The 27,718-nt window shown below is 36.9% G+C and overlaps 2 protein-coding genes across 13 annotated transcripts; both read right to left on the bottom strand.

The window, feature by feature from the left end:
* Positions 1-478: 478 nt before the first annotated feature.
* LOC126718876 (uncharacterized) lies at positions 479-1,138 on the bottom strand. The gene has a single exon (XM_050421275.1). The coding sequence runs from the start codon at positions 1,136-1,138 to the stop codon at positions 479-481; it is 660 nt and encodes a 219-aa protein (XP_050277232.1).
* On the bottom strand, positions 990-12,300 carry LOC126721435 (receptor-like protein 7). Of its 12 annotated transcripts, none has more exons than XM_050424497.1 (9): positions 11,401-12,300; positions 8,802-11,310; positions 8,589-8,619; positions 8,378-8,493; positions 7,434-7,673; positions 5,464-5,509; positions 3,543-3,617; positions 2,247-2,315; positions 990-1,249 (listed from the first exon to the last, which is right to left on the bottom strand). In XM_050424497.1, the coding sequence occupies exons 1-2, from the start codon at positions 12,296-12,298 to the stop codon at positions 9,209-9,211; spliced, it is 3,000 nt and encodes a 999-aa protein (XP_050280454.1). In that variant the 5' UTR covers positions 12,299-12,300; the 3' UTR covers positions 990-1,249; positions 2,247-2,315; positions 3,543-3,617; positions 5,464-5,509; positions 7,434-7,673; positions 8,378-8,493; positions 8,589-8,619; positions 8,802-9,208. The 12 variants fall into 12 exon arrangements, with proteins under 12 accessions (XP_050280454.1, XP_050280449.1, XP_050280424.1 ...); XM_050424492.1 differs by lacking the exon at positions 5,464-5,509 and adding an exon at positions 3,737-3,789; XM_050424467.1 differs by lacking the exon at positions 5,464-5,509.
* Positions 12,301-27,718: the final 15,418 nt, after the last annotated feature.

Below are 27,718 nucleotides of genomic sequence, written 5' to 3'. Positions count from 1 at the left end.
TCACTACACTATAATAGGAACAATATAACAAATTCATATTTCTTGTATCTCCAGATAAAAGTTTTGGTTCCTACATGAATTAGAAAGCTAATTAAGGCATATACATCTTAACTCAATCATCTAATAATTGTAGTTCTATCTTTTTTGAATAATATTTTTTTTTAAAGTGTGAGAATTATATTTCTAACTAAATACATTTCTTATTTGGGTACATTCAATAATATTTACCTAATCAAAAGGACTTTAATATCCCACAAAAGTAATTAACCACACCACTATTATATGTTTAGGCTAAAAATTTAAGCACGCTCTACGGTTCCTTGATCATCTCTAGGGGGTTTTTTTTTTTTTTTTTTAAAAAAAACCAGTCAATCACAGACTATTTATTATTACTTGAAAAAAAAACTAAAAGAATTTAAAAACATCTGGAGGGAGAGACTCCATCCAAACTAACAAACGACACGAAAGCCTAGCTCTCCTAGCTAAGGTATGAGTAACAAAGTTGCCTTCTAGTGTGAGAGAAGGAAAAGTTCACAAGTGAACTAGCAATAGACTTAGTGTCTTTAACTATGTGTCCAAAGGACGAAAGGGGAGTAACATCAGTAGAGAGAGCCTTGTAAATAATCTGAGAGTCCCCTTCAAAGACTGAGTGAGTAATTCCAATTTCAAGAGCAAATTGGACCGCTCTCTTAGTCGTAAGCATTTCCACCATTACAACTGACCCAGGCATGGCTATCTTCTCGAACAGAGCCCCCAAAACTTCACCTTCATCGTTTCGGATCACCACACCAATACCTGCTTCATTAGTCTCCTGAAAAACTGCTCCATCATAGTTGGTTTTAAACTCATCCTTATCTGGAGGCTTCCACTTAGAATCTGACATCAGGCTTTGAGATGGAATGACTAGTCTTCTCTTTTGGAAATCTGTCAGGAGTTGAGCTACCGAGATCAAAGTGTTTTGAAGAGGGATACTTGATTCGTTTGCTCTCAATTTATTTCTTCGCTGCCAAACATACCAGGCTACTACTGCAAACAGGTCCAATTTCTGCTTTCGTTGCCCAACCAGCTCAACCAAGTCTGAAAAGCAATTTAAGGCCGGGAAATCACATCTAACCCAGCTGAACAGTTTATTCCACATAGGTTGGATATCACCACAGTCCCTTAAGGATTTGAGAATTTCCAATATATCACCCTCAGTTTAAATTCTGTAGCCTAGCAATGAGAGTCAATCAATAGCTTTGTATAATCCCTGTGACAAAGAAAGGCAACTTAAATCAATTCTATTTTTGGTAGAACAAAATGGTATATAATTAAACCATATGGTTGTTACCCCAAAGTCACCAATCGTAGCCAAACAAAGAGAAGTATATAGGTTGATAATTTTAGAGTACTCTATTGTCCAATAGAATTGATAGTAGAAATAGAACCAACAATCATCAAAAGCTTAATCAAAATGTTAATGACATAAAACAATCAAATTACAGCCCCTAAATTGACAATTACTACCCATTATTATAAGCACTCATAACTCACCCAGACCCCCAAAAAACCTGCACGTATAAAAAACAATTCATATAACAAAAAAATTACACTAAGGTAGTAATTTTCTAACCAGACAAAATTATTGCTAAATGAACTTCAATTGATTTGGGACATAATAGATTACACTTCAAAGAAAGCTAATGTGGGCAAGAGGCAGTAGTAACATGAAACATGCCTTTAACTATAGGTCTATGATATATGCAAAATTACTTTAATTAAAACTTCTTTCATATGTGGACTCTCTAGTGCACTGCAATCCAAAATCTGTGTTATGGAACTCTTTGTTATGCAAATACAACGTCAACCATTTGTTTTAATACGTGAATAGCATCTTGGAATTCACAGTTTTTTGTGGAGATGCCATCGGACAGCACTTTTCCCCTATAGACATGTTTAATACATTGTCCTTGAGTTTCTTTTGATCAGTTTCACAAAATTTAAATTAACATACTTTTTACCTTCTTGATTTTTCAACATTCAAAGGTTAAATGTTTCAATTAAAACCCAAAAGTTCACCTAACTAAACATCATATATACATATCTTTCATCAATTGTTAATAGCTCTACAATTTATTTATGCATCAAAAGCAGTGTCTAACTGAAGGAAGAGAAAAAATTACATGTTACCATGAACATCACTTCCAAAAGCATCATTAATCAAAGATTAAAATGAAACTATAATTCAAAATAATTCCAGCAGTTACCTGTGTCCCTAATTGTAAGCTTCAACCTTTTCCCACCAATTGTGAGCAGCTTAATCTTAAAATCTACACCTGGAAATGGTTAAAACAATAATGAAAGCTCATAATACAATTGCAATCCATAGAATGAAAATGGTGTTCCCTAGAAAAAGAGAAATAAATGGACATGAAAGCTCTTGGTGCACCTAATAGTACAGAGACTAAGGAAGCTCTTGGCCCACCCTGATAAGGTCTTGGGTTTCTCAAACCAAACTAATATTGATTATTTAACGCAAATGTTCAAATAGCATTAAATGCATAATTGTGACTAATGAAGTTAAAAAATACACACACACACTAATACAAATACATGAACTCCAAAAAAAGGAACTTAGCAAAGCAAGCAAAACCTCTATGATTGGATGAGAATAAATGCAAATCAAGACTAAATATCACATATCACATGTCTAAAATAAATTTCACAAAACACGTCATGTAATAATAACTAAAAAGAGGTCTTCCAAGTCGTATAAGCAAATGAGAGGGTGAGAATACTTTGTATAGTCACAAGATAAAGCCTAAAAACCAATGACATTTTAATTGAAGACATGTTAGGCATGTCTCTTTTGTTTTTTTATCTCTACAACAGTTCAAAAGTTTGGTATTTTGCTTGCCTTAACATGAATGCATCAAGTTTAGCAAAGCATATATCATGACAAATTCTAGCTCCAACACAACCAACAACTGCATTGAACACTTGCTTATCAGTGCCAACTCAATTTTGAGGAAATGACTTATCAACCAGTAAATCTCAAAGATAGATTTGTGTTAGCTTTCAAAATAATTATTTTTCAAATTCTGTTATACCACAGTCTCACAATTAGTCTCAAATAAGCCTCTGATGATGACACCTAGTCACACCTTACAAAACCATACCCACTTTATCTAACTAGGCACAAAAGGAATAGAGCCAATGCTCTTAGAAGTAGGGATAATACACATTTATGGTGCATGATTTCAATACAATCTGATCACAAGTTCACAACAAATGGTAGTAATTTAAGGTTTGAGTCTAAATCATATATACCTATGTCCGCAATGGTTGGCAACCCAAATTTTAAAAAATCTGGGACAACTCCAAAAATAAAAAATATATTGGAATTTTGTTTGTGTTTGTGTAGTAAAGGGAAAAAAATCCATAAAGTTATAATTAGAAGAAATATTAAACAAGTATCAATTTCTGAATAAAGCAACTCCATGCTTCAAGTGCATCACTAGAAACAAAAAAATCACAACGGCGTGAAATTAGGGAAATCTTACTGATATAATTCCACTAAGGCAGTCAACAGTACACTTCCCTCTGTTCTTCAAAGCCACCACTAGCCAAAACAGCACCTGCCATGGAAGAGTTACAGAAAAAAAAGAAAGAAGAAAAGAAAAAACAAATAGAATTCAGATAATGAATTTGAGATAAGAAGAAAGAAGAAAATGATAACATCAACAAAAGAACATACAAATTTGAAAATAGAAGATCTTTTGCTGGAAATCCTCAAAATTCTCTCTGTCTCTGCCCATAGAACGCAGCACTCGCTCAATCCCATTTTTTTCTTAATGATATATTTAAACCATCTAATTAACCTACTCCCTTAGACTTCAGTACTAGACTCATTCCTATTGGTTAATAATTATGACTCTTTGATATTTGTAATGACTAATAAGAGCCTGTTTGGTTTAAGTGTTTCCGTAACTCAATTCTCAGTTTCCATAACTCATAACTCAAAAATGGTGGGACCCATAGCAAAAAGGTTGTTTGGCCAAACGATAACTCTGTTTTCATAACTCTGTTTCCATCACTCAATTCTCTGATTTTTGAGTTATGAGTTATGGAAACTGAAAACAACAAAAGGCTGTTTTCAGTTTCCATAACTCATAACTCAATGGCATTTCCGTAAATAAACACACATGAGGGACCCACAGCCGCAACTTTTGACCACCTTTTGACTTTTTTTTTTTTTTTTTTTTTTTTTTTTTTTTTTTTTTTTTTTTTTCTGGGTTGGCGTTGGCTGTTTTTTTTTTGTTTTTTTTTTTTTTTCCTTTTTCTTTTTCTTTTCTAGGTTGGCGTTGGCTGTTTGTTTTGTTTGTCTTTTTTTTTTTTTTTTTTTTTTTTAAAGTACCTAGACTCACCAAACTTAGTGAGAAAAAAAAAAAAAAAAAAAAAATCCAGACCGAACAGCCAACCCAGGAGGGAAAAAAAAAAAAAAAAAGAAGCTGCTAGTGAAAAAAAAAAAAAAAACACTGTACCGTGACAGGTGTGGGCCCTCCAAATAGTGTGAAAAATAGTGAGTGATGAAAACTGAGTGATGAAGGCAAACGGATGTGAAAAATTGAGTGATGAGTAATGAGTGATGAGTTATGAGTGATGAGTGATGAGTGATGAGTGATGGAAATTGAGTGACGGAAATTGAGTGATGAAAAATCCTTACCCAAACAGGCCCTAAATAGCTGCAGTAAAATTAATACATTGAATTAGACAGGTGGTGCAAAATTAGGCTTCCAATTTAGAATCTAATTGGATTTTATCTGAGTTTTGGCTTTAAATATATATATATATATATAGATTGTTTCCCAATACATACAAAACATAAACCTGAATAATACTTTCAACTTTTTAGAACATGCAGCATTCAACTAATTGATTTTGCTACTTGAGTAGTGTTATGATCAAACTAATAGTAATCCCAATTATTTCAACTGCAAATCATCTTCCTCTGACAAGCACTCCCAAATTTGCAGCAACAAGCTGCTTGAGTAGTCTTATGACAAAACTTATTATGCCCATTTCTTTTCCTAGTAAGACATAACATGGATCTATTAGATCCAAAATAATTGAATATCATAAATACAACAAAACCAATATCTCAACAAACAACTATCTATATTTTGGCCAAGAAAACTAAGGTAAAGAACACGTACAAGATGTAGCATAGATCTTATATTCTAAATCTTTTTTTTTTATTAGGTTAAGCCTGTAAGTTTCTATAATTTCATCTCTTATCCAAAGCAATGGAATATTAAAAATCTATTAATATGATTCTAGAAGACCAAATATCTTTTTTGGATCAATCAATTGAATTGTTGTCTTGATGTTTGAATTCAAAACTTGCACTTATTTTTTGCAATTCAAAATCTAGGAGCACTTCCAAAGACGGTTTTCTGAACATAACCAAAATGAGTTACCTACCCTATTAGCAACAGCAGAGTAACATCTTGATGACTTTGACATTAATCTGTTGTAATGGCAGTTTTGCATTCTTAGTCAAATGGATAGCCAAATAAAGATTTGAAACAATTAGTTTTTACAAAAAGAATTGAATTCCTAATCATAAATGAAAGTTAATAATAAAATTTTAGTACATGCTATATCAAAGGAGCTTACTTTTTGCTTTACAATCCAACATGTTCCTCTAAGTGTTAAAGTTGAAACTAGGCACCCAAAAAAAAAAAAAAAACAATGTATTTTGCTACTATTGAATGGAAAGGAATATTCGATTTAAAATATTTTCAAGCAGAGTATGTAAATTTTAGTATTGATCCTCCCATTCATGGATATTCACTAGAACATCACTAAAGTTGACGATCCACAAAACAACATCAACATCTCTATGGTATTGCCTCAGAGGTTTTAAACACTCATGAACACTTTAAACAACCTAAAAAGAAAAATGAAAGTGTAGTTTGGCCAAAAAAGTATTACTTAAGTGAGAACATTAAGGTTTGACTGCAAGGGAATTTAAGTTAGAGTGCATGCCATTTTCGTAGTTTGTTTGGCAAGGTAGAAAATGAGTAAGAAAAATGGTCCAGGAGAATCATAGATAAACGCAAATTTTTTTCTTTCTTTAAATGAATGAATTTTTTAAAGTAGACAAACTATACAAACAACAAAGTAAATAGCAACTGGAACCATACTTAAAAATAATCAAACTAAAGCCCCTCAAATATGGCTATCATACAAGATAGAGAAATGCAATCCCCCCTCCCCCTTCCTCCAAAGAATTACAACATAAAACTATTCACTAACAAATTTTTCACTCTCTTCACAAACTCAACTTGGGCATTGTTTCTTCTTATCAAAAGTAGGATAGCCTCCTCAAACTTGACATTGCCGCTAAACACAGCATATGGTTCTTTTAAAACTTTTACCCTTCAACCTATACATACCCCACAGAACCACTTACGCAAGCTATATACCTGGGATTTTATTAGACAAATTTCTCATAAGACTCTTTGATAAAGGATACTAAAATAACAATTGATGATTCTGAGTCTCAAAGGTTGCTCCTGCAGAGGCACATAACATGCCACCTTGATCATTTCAACAACCTAACTGATGATTCCTACTCTCAAAGGTAGCTCTTGCAGAGGACACATAACATGTCACCTTGATCATTTTAACAGCCTATCTCAAGTGGAAAATTTTTTTCACTAAAATAGAGAAGTGGATGATTGAATGAATTTATCAATGAAACAAACCATAAAATCAGCAAACACCAGCAGAAGACACAAAACACGAAGCTACAACTAAACTTAAAAAGAGTTAAATTTACAGAGCAAGCATAAAACTAAATAGAAGCTGCAACCAAACTTATAAAACATCGAAGTAAAACCCTCAATTGTGACTATCACCAAATCAAAGGAATGGACCCCCCCAGACCCCACCAAAAAAAAAAAAAAAAAGACTATTCACTAAAACTGTGTTTGGGTTCCACGTCTGCTGCGTTGCGTTTCTGAAGCTGCGTTTTTGTTCTTTTTTTGTTTTCACGCGTTTTGGAGTAATGCGGTTACTGTTCATTGAAAAGTAACCGTAAATGTTGACTTTCCACAATGAACAGTGTATACGTGCACTGTTTACGGACCCACAAATTACACTTTTCAGCAACTTTTTCATTAAAAATAGGTCCTACGGTACTATTCACACATTTAAAAATTATTTTGCTACAGTGTTTTCAGTTTTCAGTTTTCAATTTCAGCAAAATAAGTTCTATCTAAACAGACCCTAAGAAAGAATTTTTCTCTCTTGAAAAACTCAAATCAGGCCTTTATGCCTCCTCAAACTTGACGTTGCCGATGAATACACAAACATTTCTTTTAATAAAAAATAATAACCTACTACAGTCATAGCAAGTTTGCTTATAGTGCTTTTAAAACATTTACCTTAGATTTTATTAGACATCATGACTTAACTTGCTCCCATAACCTCTTTGAAAAATGATACTCAAAGAACAAGTGATCACCATTCTCAAGACAGGTCTTGCAAAAGACAGACAACACATCACCTTGATAACCCTTCTAACAGCTTGTCTCAAGTAGAAAGTCAATTTCTCAAAGCAAGTCAGCAACAAGTGGAATGCTAGGAACTGGATTAATTTCCAGATCTTCATTTCAGTACTTGGTCTTGATTTGCTCCCAAGCAGATTTGCAAGAGAATTGCAAAGTTTAGTTAGATTGAATAAAGTTTAGCAGCTTCTTCTAAATGTGATTAATCTCACTACCTCCTACTCACAACATGGTTTAAGGCATAGATCTTTTTATACATTAATTAGATGGAAAAATGGGGCTACACCTTGAAATCAAACATGGATGAAAACTAACCTTTTGCATACCAACTATTCCTAAAAGGGAAAAGGAATGGGAAAAATAAAAGACATATGAAACCAGGAAAGTTTCCTCTACAACTGAATGCAGTGAAACTATTCAACCAAAAAAAGAATACCAGATACTTTAATATATACCTACACTCCACATTCATATATCAGAACTAGAAGATTGCAAATAAGAAAAGAAATCATATCAAGTCTACACCTACAAGTTGACTTATAGCTCACCCAATTTCTATATATAATCTCAAAATCATCCTGAATTTTCAATCAAATTGAATTCATATTTTTCGTTTTTTAGTCAAAAAGTGACAATACTCACATTCAACACAAATGGAAAGTGTATAATTAAAAACCATCATAAATTCCATAGCTTTGAAATATTAAGAAATGTATTCACCAAAGAATCAAAAAATGGACACGAAAAACAAAAGCAAAATTTAAATATATAAGTATATGGTACCGAACCCAACAATAAAAAAAGAGAGACTGAGGCCTTACTGTCCACATAGAGGTCTTGAACAATTCAAGAGCACAAAGGTTATTAATATTTTCTGAAACATCAAAGGCATCAACCTTGTACGTTACTGGGCATTTGATGCTAAGCAAAGCAGAAACTATGCACCCAAAGCAAACAAAACAGATCAATAAGATACAAGTATTATAACAACTGAAAACCAGAATGCAAGGCAGAAAAGAATCTTGGGCCTACCAATTATTGCAACAGCGACAACACCAACCAGCTGCATTAAAACAAAAACAGAAACAAAAACAAAAACAAAAAAATCAAATCAAATACTTATTTTATAAATAATAATTACAAAGTTTAGCTGCTTGATTTTCATATGAATGATCCTTTATATTTAGAGAAAGAGAGAGAAGAAAGCGACAAAGTCACCCCAAGATGAAACAAAAGGAGGCATACCTTGGCAATGAATGGTGTCCTGTGTCTTTGGGAACCATAAAAGAAGGGTAATATTCTCCCAAATCACCATTATGTGCTATTTCTGTTGTTTGAAAAATGAAGAAGATGGGAGTGAATAAGGATGATGAAGATGGCGAGTGGAAACGGAAGCTTCATCTTTATCCCAATTCTGACACATGGAAGGAGTTGGAGGAGAGCTCCATTTTCCGCTGGGCTTTTCCGTGTGCATCAAATTAGAAATATGTTTTTTCTTTTCCCCTGGAGCTAGATTCCAGCATGTCTGTAATTTCCTCCATGGTTGAAAATTTTCCATGATCTAGAAATGAAAAAACCTACAATAGATGCATTCTACTTGGACTCCCAACCTTTTCATCAAATTGAAGTGATTTCCACATTGTTTTGACTTGTTATTTTCTGCCACCACTTCTGCGGGCATTATTCTTCAGCCTTCTAAGCAAGATATGTTGCTCTAGTTTGACCATCCTCACAATCCACTTTGGTTTTCCAATTTTAAACATAAGATATCCCATTAATGTTCCGAATATCACTCCACATCCATAACCTATTGATACAGCTTGCCAACCAAACCCATTTTTAGGCTCTAAGTTGTCTTCTTGTTGCAAGGTTGATGATGGCGGTTGCTTTGACTCGTGGTTGTTGCATGTTCTTGACAAAGGATATCCACATAATCCAGAGTTCTCGATGTATGAATCATTGTCGAATGTATTGAATTGCTTCCCTAAGGGTATGTGTCCTACAAGTTGGTTATGCGATAGCTTTAAAACTTCAAGCCACGGAAGATCGGCTAATTGCTTGGGAATCTCCCCACCGAGCTTGTTGAAAGAGAGGTCTAACCATTCAAGATTAGTCAAATTTCCAAACGATGATGGAATATTACCTGTAAGGTTATTGTGAGAAAAATTGACCCCCAGGAGTGATTTAAGCCTTCCAATTATCTGTGGCATCTCCCCTATGAATCTATTGTTTGAAAAATCAATGGTTGTGAAGACAGTTTGGATTCTCACCAACTCAATATTCACCCCTTTCATCGTCACATTCAAAGATTCATGATAATAATTATTTCTCATACCTACCACATTAAAAAAATCACGATAATGATTATTTCTCGGGTCTCCCACATATTTCAACCCAACTTCTCCTTCAGTCGCATTCACCATGGCTTTCAAATATTTGAAAAAATTTCTTGGCAAAGGACCATTAAAATCATTGTTAGAGATGTCTAGAATTCGCAAATTTAAGAAAAGAAATTGGGTCTTAGGATTGCCTATACAACCTCGAAATTTATTTGATCTAATGACTAGAACCCGCAGTTCTAGAATACTTCCCAACCAATAGGGGAAGGTGTCATTTATCTTATTGTTTCCAAGATCTAGACATTCTAAGTTTCTACAATTTTCCAAAGATCGTGGCAATGGCCCTTCCAATTGATTGCCATTAAGGTTAATATTTCTCAAATTGCTTCTCCCTGAAAATGTTGCAGGTATTGTACCATTAAGGCTATTCATTCGCAAATCCAATACTGAGAGTTCATTAGAGAGTACCAAACACTTTGGAATTGTGCCACTAAAGTTGTTATGAGACAAATCTATAACGTCAAGGTAAGTTGCATTGCAAATGAAAGAAGGAATTTCCCCAGTTAAATTGTTATTAGAGGCAAAGAGATAATGAAGGTCTAGAGCATTTAACGTGGGGAATGGTCCTTGAAGCAAGTTCTTACGAAGATCAACAAAATGTAGGTTCTTCCAAGGAATCTTATCTATACTTGTCAAAAAGTTGTGAGAAAGATCCAGAGATATTAATGAATTCCTCCCCACAGCTTCCAACCATTTTGGAGTTTGACCATGAATTTTGTTATTGGAAAGGTCTAACAGTTGTAAATTTGTTGTTGTTCTTAGGAAAATTGGGAATTCACTAATGTTGCAAGAAGACAAGTACAATTCCTTCAGATTGGGCAAGGTAAATGTTAGATTGTTGTTGATACTGACTAATAAATTGTTATGTGAAAAATTGACAAAATTGAGATTGTTGAGGTTTGAGAACATTTCTATGTCCAACATAATACTCAGGTTATTTGATGAGAGAGATAGAGAAGTAAGGTTCACAAGTCTAGATATTGAGCTAGGAATAGAGCCCTGTAGGTTATTTGATGAGAGAGATAGATAAGTAAGGTTCACAAGTCTAGATATTGAGCTAGGAATAGAGCCCTGTAGCATATTATAGCTTAAATCAAGGTAGTCCAAGGAATTATTATTCTTGAATTCCCCAATCTCACCGATGAATTGATTATGATCAAGAGTTAACTTCACCAAAGAGGTCAAACTGAATAACCAAGATGGGAGCGTCCCATTTAGGAAATTTGAATGTAAATGGAGATAATTTAGGAGATTCAAACCACTTACATGATTAGGAAGGGGTCCAACAAGTTGATTGTAGGAAAGGTCTAAAATGGAGAGATTCGGCAAGTCAAATATTGACGACGGCAGCAAACCTGTTGAATCCACAATAATTAAAAAATTGTCAATTTAATGTGTCAGCCAAAAACACCTAAAATTTAAAAGTGGCAATTTTTGAATCTCACCGCTGAAATTATTATATGACAGATCCAAAAACTCTAAGGACTTTAGACTGCCGATAGAATCAGGTAATTCTCCTGAAAAGCTTGTCCAATAGAGAGCTAAGAACTTGAGGGGACTACTGCTCCAATTAGACTTTGGAAGGGAACCTTCAAGATTTGGATTGTTCCGAAGATCAAGGGTTTGCATACTTGGAAGGCGGAAGATGTTTAATTCGAGTTTTCCCTGCAAGCCACAGTCTTGGAGACTAAGAGTTGCCAAAGAGGAGGATAGATTCATCATCCAAGAATTAGATGTAATGGAGGGCATATCTGTCCCATCCAGAACAAGTTCCCTTAACTGGGTAAGGTTACCAATGACTCTTTTCCAAACTGGTGTTTTGATAAGTAGAAGATTGAAAGAAAGATCAAGTGAAACAAGCGAAGACAACTGGGAGATTTCATATGGGATTTCACCAGAAAAGGCAGAACTAGAAAAGTTAAGATGAGTCAAACTCTGAAACTTGCCAAACTCAGGTGAAATTTGGCAGAAATCGAAGATATTCCCAGCAAGATTCAAGGTCCTGAGATGACGAAGAAGGAAGAGGGTACTGTTGGAATCAATTGAGCCATGAAGCGAACTGCAAGTAAGGTCAAGGGCAATGACATGGCGAGTGGAATTGTCACAGACGACGCCATCCCAAGTGCAGCAATCCTTATCCTCCTTCCAAGACCCTGTCTTTGGATAAGAATTACTACCACACGAAGAAGAAGCGGAACTATCGAGAGAAAGAGAATGATTAAAATGGAGTAGAGCAGAGCATTGTGAGTTTGAAGAAAAGGAAGAAGAAAAGGGGAATTGAGAATGGAAGAAGAGCAAGGAAAGTAGCAGACTGAAATACTTCCAACTTAAACACGTGCCCATTTTGATTTTGGTTTTTTTTTTTTTTTTTTTTTTTTTTTTTGATCTTCAAAAAATGAAAGACACGAATATTTGTTGTGATATCGTTCACTTATCAGTAAGGCATGCGATGGAATGAATATTAAAGATTCACATTTATATATATACGCTGCCAAGTCAATCTAAGTCTTCTATCCTTCTTTCCTTTTCTTTTTTTCTTTTTTTTTTGTTCATTATTGCAGCTTTATTGCTCAACCATGTGTTGTACGTGGTCTACTTTTGTTGAAATATTCTCATTCATTAAAAAAAAAAAAAAAAATTGAGGCTTAAAAGTTATCATGGCTTTTGAGTGAAGTTGTAGTATGCATTTGTGTTAGAACTTCTTTCCCTCTCATTTGTGTGTGTTTGTTTCTCAAAAAAAAAAAAAAAAGTGTTGTACGTGGTCTACTCTTATTCATTAAAAAAAAAATTGTAGCTTTATTGTTCAACCATGTGTTTTCCATGGTCTACCAAATCTTGATCAAATATTCTCATTTGTTAAGAAAATAAAGGGTATTTTCAATAATCATTTATCAATCAAAATTGGTAAAAAACTAATGATGGACCTCACCATTGTGGGAAAATACCCATGTGAGACTAAACTTACAAACGTCATAACTATGAGGCCCACATATCAATCTCTTATACAGAAGTCATGTAAGTCACACTTCACATGCTTTTTTCTTCCAAGTTAATAACCCAATTGATGGTAGCATGTAAAGTGAAACACAAGTTATAGTTTAAGGTGATAATTATGCATTCTAAAAGTTTAGGATGATAAGTGTAAACTGAGAATATAGATATAGCTTATTGTTGTAAGTGTAATTACCCCTTTTTTACTCCCTCCAAAGTATTTTTTTTACTTAATAAAGTCTCCTCTAAAGTCTTTGCCTTTTGAAAGTTCATGTCCTTTCTCTTTTTTTGAAATTAATGTGCACGTCTTTTTTAATTTTTTATTAGATAAATCATACATTGCTCGAATCACTTGTTAAAGATCGTCCAAAAGCATTATTGACCCCATAAAAATTTAAAAAATAAAATGCATTATTGATAGAACTTTACCAATGACTCTAAGAAAATGAGACTCCCTTTAGCATGGAGACCTAAAGCCACATAGTAATGCTACCGACACAATAAACTAACATTTTTATACCGTAAATGTCACTTAAAATGATATTATTTTCCATTTTTTACTTTCATTCCAAAAGTAATATTTCTTAGTTAGATACACAGATACTATTGTTTCAAAAAAAAAAAAAAAAAAAAAAAAGAAGTCAATACATATATTGATTGGTATGAATGGGATTTGAACTTAGGTCTCTTGTTTGATGGCAAGAAAATTTTTATCAATAGAGCTATAGTTGAAACCCATGAATAAATGGTTTTGTTTCCCAAGTATAATTGATGCTCAATAAAAAAAATTAAAAAAAAAAAAAAAGGGTTTTAGGGTTGAATTTTGTGGTGTCAACCCATAGGATTTATTATTTTTCTAATTTATTCACTAGAAGAATGTAAGAGATTACCTTTAAAGGAACTAGATTGTAACTTGTGCTTATACACAAGAACATACGACAATGGTGATAAAAAAGAATGAAAATCAATAAAAATTAAACTATTGAAGTTGCAAAATTCCTAAATTGACACAAACCCATAAGTATTCCAAATAAGAGAATCAAAACACAAATTTATTCACATAAGATTTTTTTATTTTTCTTTTTTGGCTTATATTAAAAGAAAGAAGAAAATGAAATAGATTCAAACACAAATGCATCAAGTTGTCCAAAAAAAAAAAAAAAACACAGACACACCAACATAGAGTGAGAAGGAGTGTTAATTTAGTGTTTGTTTCTTAAGAAAATTCAAGAAAAATTGAGATAATTACTATAAATTAATATTTAAAATTGAAAAAGTCTTTTTGTTTTTTTTTTGAATTTTTGAATTTTTTCAGTTAAAATTATTTTTTTATTTTTAATTAATTTATATGCTAATGTGGCATTTTTTAAATGCCAAATAAATTTTTTATTATTATTTTATTAGCCACGTCAGCATCTAACATGCCAACATTGCATTCGGTTTGCCACATATGCATTTTCCATTACTGGGTTGACAACACAGTTCAAAATGGACATGATTTTTCGTTTTTAAAGACTAAGGTAGACGCGAAATCAAATTAGAGATTAAAATGAAAATAGATCCAAAATATAAGGACCAAAAATATATTTGCACCCAAAAAAAAAAAAAAAAAAACTTCCATCTTTCTTTCCCGTCTTTCTTTTTTCTTTTAAGTCAATCAAAGTCCTTGAATTACAAAACTACATCCACATTGCAGCTTTATTGTTCAACCATGTGTTGACGTGGTCTACTCTTGGTGAAATATTCTCATTCATTAAAAAAAAAAAAAAAATGTATCTTTATTGTTCAACAATGTGTTGCACGTGGTCTACCAACTTTAGATCAAATATTCTCATTCATTCATTAAAAAAAAGTTTCTATCTTTTTTTTCTTTTTTTCTTTTTTTTTTAAGTCAATCAAAGTCCTTGAATTAAGAAACATTGACATTGCAGCTTTATTGTTCAACCATGTGTTGACGTGGTCTACTCTTGTTGAAAATTTGAAATATTCTCATTCATTAAAAAAAAAAAAAATTTGTGACTTTATTGTTCAACCATGTGTTGTACGTGGTCTACTCTTATTCATTCAAAAACAATTGTAGCTTTATTGTTCAAACATGTGTTGTACGTCGTCTATCTACTCTTGATCAAATGTTCCCATTCATTAAAAAAACTAAAGGGTATCTTCAAGGACCATTCATCAGTCTTGTTAAAAAAAACTAAATGGTATTTACAAGAATTATTCATTAGTCAAAACTGGTAAAAAGCTAATGATGGACCTTACCATACAAAACATTCGCATCTGCTATCTTTAAACTATTCTATTTTACCATCTCAAAAACTACTTTATCAATTATTCTATACCATTTTATAAAAAAATTGGTATTGGGTCTTGCAAATGGTATATGTTGGTGAATTTTAGCATTAAAACACAAAACAAACCCATTACCCGGTCTTCTAATTGCAAAATTTTTTACAATAGTGCTAAAATTTATGATGGTCCTGTAGTAAAATGGTATAAGTTTTTAATATATTTTATTCCCACTTCTCTCTCTTTCATCTCTTTCACTCTCTAGGAAAATAAAAGTTGTGTTGTATATTTGTGTAAATATATTATTTTAATATAAGAAAATAAAAGTTGGGAGATTAGGTGTATTCAGAAGTATCTATGTGAGACTAATTTGTGAGTGTCATAACTATGGGATCCACATGTCAATCTCTTATGCAGAGGTCACATGAGTCACACTTGACAAGCTTTTTCCTTCCAAGTTAATAGCTCAATTGATGGTAGTATGTAACGTGAAACAAAAGTTACAGTTTAGGGTGATAATTGTGCATTCTAAAAGTTTAGGATGATAAGTATAAACGAAGAATATAAAAACAGTTATAACTGTAATTGCCCCTTTCTTTACCCCCTCTAAAGAATGTTTTTACTTAATAAAGTCTCCTCTAAAGTCTTTGCCTTTTGAAAGTGCTTGTCATTTAAAAAAAAAAAAAAAAAATCAATGTGCACTTCCTTTTTAATTATTTTATTAGATAAATCATACATTGCTCAAATCACTTGTTAACTATTGATCAAAAGCATTATAGACCCCATAAAAATTTAAAAAATAAAAAAGCATTATTGATAGATCTTTACCAATGACACTAAGAAAATAAGACTCCCTTTAGTGTGGGGACTTAAAGACACATAGTAATGCTACCGACACAATAAATTGACATTTTTATACCGTAAATGTCACTTAAAATGATAATATTTTCCTTCTTTTTTTTTTTTTTTTCATTCCAAAAGTAATATTTCTTAGTTAGATACACAAAAACTATGATTTCAAAAAACAAAAAAAAAAATCAATACATAAATTGATTGGCATGAACGGGATTTGAACTTAGGTCTCTCGTTTCATGGCAAGAAAATTTGTATCCATAGAGCTAATTGAAACCCATGAATAAATGGTTTCGTTTCCCAACTAAAATCGATGCTCAATAAAAAAAAAAAGGGTTTTAGGTTTGAATTTTGTGGTGTCAACCTATAGGATTTATTATTTTTTTAATTTTTCACTAGAAGAATGTAAGAGATTATCTTTAGAAGAATTAGCTTGTAACCCTTGCTTATGCACAAGAACATTAAACAATGGTGATAAAAAGGAATGAAAATCAATAAAAATTAAACTATTGAAGTTGCAAAATTCCTAAATTGACACAAACCCATTAGTATTCCAAATAAGAGAATCAAAACTAAATGAGAAATTTGCACACAGAGAGATATAAACCTTAGTGAGAATGATTAAAAAAAAAAAAATCCAAAGACAATAATTGAACATAAAGAACTATTTGCTTAGAGAGAGAGGAAAGAGACCTAAGGTAGAAAATGATTGCACAATGAAAACAAGGAGAACATAAAGAACATGTTTTTTTTTTTTTTTTATATATTCTCTATGTTTGCAAAATTGTCAAAAGATCAAAAATTAATAGTCATGTCATCAATCAAATGCTTAAATTTTAAATATTGTAGCATAAAAAATTATGCATAAAAAATAAGTTTATTAGTCGAATAATAATTAATATCCAATTTGTACAAAATTTGACATGCATGTTTAAAACATGAAGAATATACAATACAACAGTTGGGTTTTCAAAAAATATCGCCATGTTAATTTTTTTTTTAGTAAAATTTATAGTCATTGGTTACAATTAAGTTCGTAAACAAATTATATAAAATAAAATTAAAAAGTTACCTACCCTAAACTATATTCTCATTTGCACTTACCACCTTGAACTTTCAGAATGCACAGTTATTACCCTAAATTATAACAAGTGTTTCACTTTGCACCCTATTGTCAATTGGGTTGTTAACTTGGACAGAAAAACATGTTACGTGAGCTCTGCATATGTGGCACCATATGAAAATACAGAATTGCTACTTTTCAATCCCTTGAAACAATTTGTTTAACAAATTTATCCCCTATGGTGACACATAATCTTTGTTTTAAGAAATTGAAGACGGGTAATTTGGTCTTTAGTGTGGTGCTACATATGAAAAAGTCATATTAGTGACATGTGACATGTTTTTCCTTTCAAGTTAACTGCCCAATTGATGGTAAGGTGCAAAGTGAAACACAAGTTATAATATAGAGTAATAATTGTGCATTCTAAAAGTTTAAGATGGTAAGTGTAAACATGAGATGTAGTTTAGGGTAATAAAATATAATTTCTCCTTTTTTTTACCCCTTCCAAAGTCTTTTTTTACTATAATAAAGCCCCTTTTGAAGTCTTTGTCACCATTAACTGGTCAAAAAAAAAAAAAAAAAAAATAGGTGAAAAGCCAATATGACATAGTGTGTCAAAATCAAAATCAAACTATATTGATATTGCGCTCATTATAAAAATGTAAAAATAAAAAATAAAGTATTTCCAAGAATCATTGAGAGAAATGTGTTTTTTTTTATACAAGATAGAATTTCTACTCTAGCCTAATCTAAGTGTATATGTGTATGAAGTTCCTTCCTGGAGACTTGAACCCCGGCCCTTGCCCCCCATATCCCACAAGTATTTATATTTGTGAAGTGACCACTGCACCAAGGGTGTGCGGTGGTATTGAGAGAAATGTGTTAAGAGGGAAATTTTGTCGAAAGAATAAAAATGCTCCCTTGCCAGCCGTGTCTTCTTTAAGAGGACAATTTTGTAATTTTCTATTGCTTACCGTGTAGTGTTTTTTCATCCATGTATTCAATATTTTTTTATTGCTTGCCGTGTTGTGTTTTTTCCACTTGACTTTGAATGATGAGAGCATTCTCATCAGGTGTGCCAAATGCCAAATATTTGGTATTGGCACACCAAACACCAAAAACAGAGCATCATGAGGTGTGCTAAATGTCTCAAAATTTTGAAACATGCTATAGTACACTCTCAAATATGAGAGCGTACGAACAGAAATGCCATTTTGGTTTAATATTTTTTTATTCTCTTTTCTCTCTCCTCTCTCATCAGTTTATTCTTTTCTCTTCTCTCTCATTTCTTCTCTCTCCATCACTCTCTATCTCTTCCCTCTCAGTCCTCCCTACTCAGGATCTCTCTCATCTTTACTCAAGATCTCTCGCCACCTCACTTCGCCGTCAACCTCCACAACCCTCGCCGCCGACCTCCACAGCCCTCACTGCTGACCTTCAGATCTCTTAATCGGGTCGTGGGTGTGAGATTTGGGATGAGTTTCAATGTGTGGGTTTTGGGTCATTGATTGATCGGTTGGGTTGGGATTTTGGGCCGGTGGTGGTGTCGTGGTTGTGGCGGTGGTTGGTTGAGTTTTGGGCCAACGATGTTTGTGGCTGTAGTGGGCGGCGGTGTTTGTGGCTGTAGTAGGCCAGCAGTGTTTGTTGAAGATTTTGAGTTTTTTTTTTTTTTTTTCTTTTCTATTTTGTTGAGGTTTTTGGATTTGGAATTTGTTGGAGATCCAGTGATTGTGATTGTAGTTTGTGGAGGTTGATTTGCCGTTGGTGGTGATTTGCCATTGTCGTTGCCGTTGGTGGTTTGTGGAGGTTGATTGTGATTGTAGTTTAATGTGTTGGAATTTGTTTAATATTATTTAATGTGTTGGATATATTATTTTAATGTATAGAATTGAAGAATAGAAGATGTGATAAACGGTGAATTGTAAAATGATGTGCTAAAATGATAAAGTAGGTTTTTGATGTGTAAAAATGGCATTTTTTATAAGAGAGCTGATGAGAATGCTCTGAAGGATTCTTGAAAATACCTTTTATTTTTTTTAGTGAATGAGAATATTTGATCAAGAGTAGGTAGCCACGTACAACACATGGTTGAACAATAAAGCTACAATTTTTTTTTTTTTTTAATGAATGAGAGTAGACCACGTCAACACATGGTTGAACAATAAAGCCACAAATTTTTGTTTTTTTTAATGAATGAGAATATTTCAACAAGAGTAGGCCACATCAACACACGGTTGAACAATAAAACTAGAATGTGCATTTAGATATCGCTTATTTTGCTAAAAACTAAAAATAATTAAAAAGTTACTGTTTGAGCTTTGATTACTATTCATATACCTGATTGCACTATTTATGTCCCATCAACCGTGCAAGAGGCACTAAACTTAAAAAAAAAAAAAAAAAAAAAAAAAAAAAAGCCAGACGTAGGCGTGGGAAGCGCAAATCGCGCTTCCCAAACGCACCCATAATGTCAATGTAGTTTCGTAATTCAAAAGGACTTTGATTGACTTAAAAGAAAAAAAAAATTGGGGGAAGAACATGAACAATCACGTTCATGTGAAGAACACGTCTTCCAAAAATATAATAAAAGAAATGAATATTTTATTTTATTTTTTCAAAAAATCATAAGTTTATTTTAAATTTTTTTTTATGTGGCTATTTATATATTTAAAATGTTGATCGATCATTTATTAATTGCCAGATATATTTTTGTATTATTATTTGAATGACCATGTCAGTATTTATTGTATGAATACTGTACTCTATTTGCCACATAAGATATCTTTATTAAGTGAGTAATGGTGGGGACTAAAATAGAATGCTTTTTTTTTTTTTTTTAATGAATGAGAATATTTGATTAAGAGTAGGTAGCCACGTACAACACAGGATTGAACTTTAAAGCTACAATTTTTTTTTTAATGAATGAGCGTAGACCACGTCAACACATGGCTGAACAATAAAGCCACAATTTTATTTATTTTTTTAATGAATAAGAATATTTCAAAAAGAGTAGACTTCGTCAACACACGGTTGAACAATAAAGCTGTAATGTTAATGCAGTTTCGTAATTCAAAAGGACTTTGATTGACTTAAATGAAAAAATATATATTATTGGGGGAAGAACATGAACAATCACGTTCTAGAGAAGAACACGTATTCTAAAAATATAATAAAAAGAAATGAATATTTTTTTTTTTAAATCATAAGTTTATTTTTGTGGTTACACGATTTTCCTGACCCAACTTATGTTGATTAGGCCCTGGCCCAAAGCGCAACCCACAATAATTATTTGTAGAGGATGGGTCAAAGAACTTGGCATCAGTGAACTTGTTCGGTCTAATGCATGGACAGTATGGTTTGCAAAAAGAAAATAGAAAACATCAGAATGGATCTTTCTCAAGTCTGATTTTATTTCTTTTTGTTCCTGATACAGTTCTCTCGTCCCCTTCTTTGAGGGACTCTACTACATTATATATTTCTCTTCTTTTCATCTCAACCTTACACCTGTTAATCATCCAAGCATCCACTTGAGCACCTGTCCCATCAGACGCCCTCATCAAACCCTTTGTGAGTTGCAGAGGCCAAGGCGGTACTGTTCAGGAGTCTTTTCCTCATTAATGCGGCCAAGAGGGTGGTTGGGGCGCAATTAATGTGGTGGTAGCCTTCCATGAGATATTTTGGAATTAATTCATTTTATATGTTGGGAAGATGAGCTGAAACGGCTGGGGAAAGTTCCTCGTTTGGGGTTTCGTGATGTCCGAGGAGGAGTTACTCCTCGGACAGGTTTCCTTGGCGCTATTGGGGTTGAGTAACGCTTCATATGAGGCTTCTCTTCGGACAGTACGCTCCTCGGACGGGCCTGAGTTTAGAATAGCCCATCATTTTTGGGCCGGGCCCCACAATAGCCCCTCAAAACTCCGGTTTTTACCTCCCTCCAAGGGGAAAAGCGGGGTTTTGATATTTGTGAGTGGAGGGAAATAAGGAGATCGTGGGGCGCGCGTGCGGACCGTTACTTTTGACGCGTTACAATTTACGAGGCGTGGCCATTAACTTCTGGAGGCGTTATGTTCCCTTCATCCAACGGCTTGGCGTGGATCGAACGGCCATCGTTTTTTCCCGTATTTTTAGGCAGGGATGATATTTTCTCTCTCCTCCCGGCTATATAAGACGTCAGAGGGGTTCAGTTCCTTCTTTCATCTGCATTTCACAAACCTCAAAAGACTCCAGAGAACTCCATAGAATCCCAGAGATATACGAACACTTGCGTCCGTTACGCCGCCGTAGCCGTTTTTGTGAAGCATTTCGTCCAAGAGAGATTTCCAGGCGTCCCCTTGAGCGTTTTGTGAAGGTACCAGTACATTTCGCTTTTCTCTCCGTTTCAATTCCCTCCTCGGACTTTACTTTTCTTCGTGGTCTCTACTTTCATTTCCCCCTTTCAGTTCAGATGGGTAGATTCGAAAAATTAGTAAAAACTCCAGCCGCTATGGAGGCCTTTAGGGCTAAATATCACATTCCCCCTGGGGTTAGGCTGCGGTACTGTCCTCTGGAAGGATATTGACAGATAGAGTTGTGGGAGAAGTCGTTATCCCCATGATTGCTTTCATAGAGGAAGGGATGACACTTCCCATGCGTAGGATCACGAGGGAATACCTGTTCAACCATAGGTTGACGCCGTATCAGTGTGCCCTGAATATGTTCAAGATACTAGGCTGTGTAGATGTCTTAAACGAGTGGATGAATCTAGGCCTTACTTGGCACGATGTGGCTTATCTGTACGAATGTCACCGCCTCGGGGATGATGGGTATTATCTTAAATCCCGGAACGAGGACGTTAGGTTGATCTCTTGTCTTCCAGTTTCCAATAAGACCGTGAAGAATGACTTCCTCATTGCTTCTGGGGAGTGGTTCGACAGTATTCATTGTCCAACTCGGGCAGGAAACCCAGGTGCGGCGCTTTTAGGATTGATCCTTTTCGGGGAAAGGATTTAGTGTTGAGGGGTTATTTTTCTTGCTTTCTTTGTAATTGGAAAATTTCATGGTCTAACCTCACTTTTCTTGGTTTGTTTGCAGATAAAAGTCACGTTGCTCCTCGGATAAGCTTTGTGAACGTGCCAGCGCTGAACTATCTTCTCAGGTCGGAGATTTATGTCGCCCAGGACGAACAGTTGCGTGCAGCCCATCTGGTTCTGGGTTATCAACCTCTGAGCAGCGCTTTTCAGGCAGTCGGTCACGCTATAAGGGCTGGCAGTCCGAGGCTGGCTAGAATTGACGTGTCCCAGGACGGATTCCTAGCTGACCACGATTTGCCACCAGTTGTGTTGCCAGGTGTCAGAAATCCCTACTTAGCAGAGCAGCTACCTCCGGTAAACGAGCCTGGCGCAGCTGTTTTGGTTGAAGAAGAGGCTGAATCATCTCGTCTTTCCCTTGAGGAAGAGATAGATAAGTTTTACTTCGAGGAGGAAATTCAGCAAGACCCCTTGGTGGAGCTTTCTAATCCCGAAGCAGAGCAGGACCAACATTCCGCAGTTGGTATTCCCTCAATCGTTATCTGCTCGGACGATACTTCAGACGAAGAGATAGAGCCCATGGCAGGAAAGGGAAAGACTCTAAAGGAGCTAATGGCCTCCCGAGGGAAAGGTCAGTCATCAAAGGTTCAGTCATCGAAGGGACCAAGTCCATCAAAGGGACCAAGTCCATCAAAGGTCAAAACCTTTCCCCCTGTGATCCCCCAGGGCGTCTCGGACCCTGGCCTTAAGGTTAATTCGGACCTGAAGAAGAAGAGGCCGGTTGACACTCCTGAGGAAGGTGAGGTAACTGCCCAGCCGACCAAGCAGCAAAAGACTACGCGGGCGCCAAGGAGCAGAAGGGGTAACTCCTCGGAGAGCCGGGATGAGGAGAACCTTGCTGACGTGCGCGCCTCCCCTCGTGCATGGAACTCCAAGCTGGAGCTGGATGGGGTTGCCATCTCCTACAATGCTTCGGTCCGAGAGTATAACTGAGGCGGAGCAAGGTACGTGGCTGACGCCCTAGAGCAACCCCTACTCCTTCCTAGGGACATGGAGGCCTATAGGCGGTTCTCCCAGCACGAGCTCTTCCTATCCCTAAAAAGGGATCTCGCGTTGGTAAGTAATCCTTTTACTGTTCTATTGATTTTCCTATCCTGTTAGATTTCTTTAACACTCTTGTTTCGTTCGCAGATTACTCAGCAGGTGTTCGTGGCTGATGAGTTTTGCCGCGATAGCCGTAGTCGGGTTGAGGCTGAGACCCAGGCTCGGGCGGAGATGGAGAAAGCCTTGGGATCCCTCAAGCACGAGCACCTCCAACTCACAGACGAGTTCAAGGTGTCGGAGAACCGGCGCAAAAGTGCAGAGGCTGGTTTAAAGAGTGCTGAGACCCAGGCGGAGGACGAGCGCAAAGAGCTGTACACGACGCAGCTTAACCTCATCACCGAGAGGCAGGCAATGCAGGATCTCAAGATTACCCTGCAAAAAGTAGAGGATGAGCTGAGGCAGGTAAAGGAGGAGGCCCAGCTGATCCGAGAGGCTACAGAGGCCGAGAAGAATGCTGCTCGCCAGCTCGGGGCTGAAGAGACGGAGGCCAGGCTGTCTGAGGAGATTCCCGAGGTATGCAGGGAGTACTGCGGCATTTCATGGGCTCATGCTCTCGATGCTGCAGGAGTTCCTGCGGACTCGGCACTAAGACTGCCCGAGAGCATCTTCTATCTTAGAGAGATCCGTGCGAATCCTGAAGATGCCCAAGTGGCTTCGGAGCAGGACCTGGCGGTGCCTGATGCCGTCCTTGTGCCTGATATGGCGGAGGATCCCGCTGCAGACTCTACCATCGAGGTTCCTCCTCCTCAGCCCGAGCAGAAAGAAGATCCTCTTGCTCAAGCTTAGCCTTTTTGGCTTTCAATCTCTGTAAATAGTTTTTATTTTTTATTTTATTTTCTTTTTCTTTTAAATGAGAGTTATCCTACTTTTCCCTTTTTTGTAAGGACCTCTCTTTCTAATGTACTCGGAATATTAATATAAAAATGTTCGTTTTGCCTACTACGGATGTGCGTTAGTAGCACTCTTCTTTAAACATTTACGATCGATGTGGATATGGGTAATCGGTCAAAATAAAATGGGTTTCTGGCGCTGCGCATTTGACGATTGCGATGGTACTAAACTGCGCGCACGCATTAAAATGATTTCCTTTAAGTAATAATCTCCCAATCTATCACAAGTAATAATCTCCCCAAAAGTCTGTGGTCCGAGGAGCCTGACAGGACTTAGGTTCTGCTTAAAACTATGAATTGTCATGAGTAATAATTTCCCCAAAGTCTGTGGTCCGAGGAGCCATGCAGGACTTAGGTTCTGTTTAAAACTATGAACTGTCATGAGTAATAATTTCCCCAAAAGTCTGTGGTCCGAGGAGCCATGCAGGACTTAGGTTTAGTTTAAAACTTATAAATAGTTGGCTTAAGTATTAATTTCCCCCAAGTCTGTGGTCCGAGGAGCCATGCAGGACTTAGGTTCTGTTTAAAACTTATAAATAGTTGGCTTAAGTATTAATTTCCCCCAAGTCTGTGGTCCGAGGAGCCATGCAGGACTTAGGTTCTGTTTAAAACTTATAAATAGTTGGCTTAAGTATTAATTTCCCCCAAGTCTGTGGTCCGAGGAGCCATGCAGGACTTAGGTTCTGTTTAAAACTTATAAATAATTGTAATGTAGACTGGCAAGCGGCAAATAGTCATAAAAGAAAACGTATGCTAAGCCATTCTTATTAATAATAATACCTCCTGAGGTTATTTACATTCCATGGTCGAGGTACAGCTTTTTCATCCAAATCTTCTAGGTAGTAGGCGCCTATTCCGGCCACGGATGTGACAAGGTATGGTCCCTCCCAATTGGGCCCCAACTTGCCCCAAGAGGGGTTCTTTGCGCTGCCAAGAACCTTCCTCATCACGAGATCGCCTGGACCCAGAGGCCGCAATTTGACGTTAGCATCATACCCTTGTCTTAGCTTCTGGTGATAATAGGCCATGTGAATCGTGGCCTTTTCCCTTCTTTCCTCGGCTAGGTCCAGACTTCTTCCTAGCAACTCATCGTTATCGCTTGGGGTAAACGAGCTAGACCTCAACGTGGGGAAATTGTTCTCGATCGGAAGCACAGCCTCAGCCCCATAAGTCATTGAGAAGGGGGTTTCACCGGTTGAACGCCGCGGCGTTGTCCGATAGGTCCATAAGACGTGCGGTAGTTCTTCTACCCATCTCCCCTTTGACTCATCCAGTCTTTTCTTCAATCCGTTCACTATGACCTTGTTTACGGCCTCGACTTGCCCATTTCCTTGTGGGTATGCGGGGGTGGAATATCGATTAATGATCCCAAACTCACGGCAATACTCCCTAAAATTCTTGCTGTCAAACTGAAGACCATTGTCGGAAATGAGTGTTCTCGGAGTTCCGAAGCGGGTGATAATGTTCTTCCAGATGAATTTCTGGGCGTCCACGTCCCTGATGTTGGCCAAAGGTTCAGCCTCCACCCATTTAGTGAAGTAATCGGTTCCGACTATTATGTATCGCTTGTTCCCCGCAGCCTTGGGGAAAGGCCCGACAATATCAAGACCCCATTGCGCGAACGGCCATGGACTGGAGAGTGGGTTGAGAACCCTTCCGGGTTGGTGGATATTTGGGGCGAATCTTTGGCACTGATCGCACTTCTTAGCGTATTCCTGGGCCTGTCTCTGCATGTTCGGCCACCAGTATCCTTGGGTGAGTGCCCTGTGCGCCAGCGATCTTCCTCCGGTGTGACTTCCACATACTCCCTCATGCAACTCCTCAAGAAGAGACTCGGACTCCTCTGGATGTACGCAGAGTAAGTAAGGTCCAGAGTAGGAGCGCCGATAAAGTCTGCGGTCCTCTGATAGCCAAAAACGAGGAGCATTTCTACGTATCTTCTCGGCTTCTAGTTTTTCTTCCGGTAAGATATCGTCTTGGAGGAAATTCCTTATGGGGTCCATCCAACTGGGGCTCTGTCTAATCTGATGGACCTGGGTCGGGTTTCCGCTGATGGGACTGGCCTTGACTAGATCTTCGACTAGGATCATTCGTGGCAAATTACGTGCCGAGGACGTGGCAAGAGTGGCCAGCGAGTCTGCATGAGTGTTTACGCTCCTGGAGACGTGCGTCAGACTGAAGGATTCAAAGCTCGCCTGTAGCCGTTTGACTTATCCCAGATACTTTTGCATCCTAGTATCTCGAGCTTCTAGCTCTCCCATCACTTGTCCGACCACTAATCTGGAGTCCGAGAAGGCTTCTATTACTCTTCCACCCAATCTTTGAACCATTGCCATTCCTTGAAGTAAGGCTTCGTATTCGGCTTCATTGTTCGTAGCCGAGAATCCGAGTCTTAATGACTTTTCAACGACAGCGCCGTCCGGCGATATTAACACTATCCCAACTCCTGATCCTCTCTGGTTGGCCGCGCCATCCACGTAGACCTTCCAATGCATGGTCTCCCCGGCTGAAACTGCGCCAATCAGTTTTCCGCCCAGGTCTTTCTTCTCGGTCATCGTTTCTATAGAGGGCTCAGCAAACTCCGCTACCAAGTCTGCGAGGACCTGTCCTTTGACGGAGGGTCTGGGCATATATTTAATATCAAAAGCCCCCAAAAGAGCACTCCACATGGCGATCCTTCCTGTGTAGTCCGCGCTTCGAAGCACGGCTCGAAGGGGAAGCTGAGTCAGAACGATGACCGTATGCGCCTGAAAGTAATGAGGAAGCTTCCGGGTTGCATGCACTATCGCCAGAATTGCCTTTTCTAAGGGTAGGTATCGCACCTCGGCCTCATGTAGTGATTTGCTCACATAGTACACCGGTCGCTGCACCCCATTATCATCCCGTATCAGTACCAGACTTACGGCGTGGGGAGCTACGGCGATGTAGGCAAACAGCACCTCGTCTGCCTCCGGACTGGACATGATGGGTGGTCGGGACAGGTAGTCTTTAAGCTGTTGGAAAGCCTGAACGCAATCCTCCGACCATTTAAACTCTTTCCACTTGTTTATCAGGAGGTAAAAAGGCCGACATCGATCCGCCGATCGCGATATGAACCGGTTTAATGCCGCAATCATGCCAGTGAGCTTCTGCACCTCCTTCGGGTTCCGAGGAGTCTGTAGACTGTTAATGGCTTTGATTTGGTCGGGACTTACTTCTATTCCCCTATGGGTGACCATGTACCCTAGGAATTTCCCAGACCCGACCCCGAATGAACATTTGGAGGCATTCAGCCGCAGCCGGTGCTCCCTTAAGATAGCGAAGACTGTTCCAAGGTCTTTTACGTGCTCGGACTCCCTTTTACTCTTCACAACCATATCGTCTATATACACCTCAATGATCTTGCCCAGTTGTGGCTCGAACATCCGGGTCATCATCCTTTGGTAGGTTGAGCCCGCGTTCTTTAGCCCGAATGGCATCACCTTATAATGATAATTTCCGATGGGCGTCATGAAGGCCGTTTTCTCTTGGTCCTCTAGCGCAAGGGGTATCTGATGATAGCCCTGGAAGGCGTCCAGGAAGCTCATTC

This window comes from Quercus robur, chromosome 1 (genome assembly GCF_932294415.1).
Source record: "Quercus robur chromosome 1, dhQueRobu3.1, whole genome shotgun sequence".
Lineage (NCBI taxonomy): Eukaryota > Viridiplantae > Streptophyta > Magnoliopsida > Fagales > Fagaceae > Quercus > Quercus robur.
The sequence above is the reverse complement of the archived record's forward strand: the minus strand, read 5'-3'. Positions and strand labels throughout refer to the sequence as shown.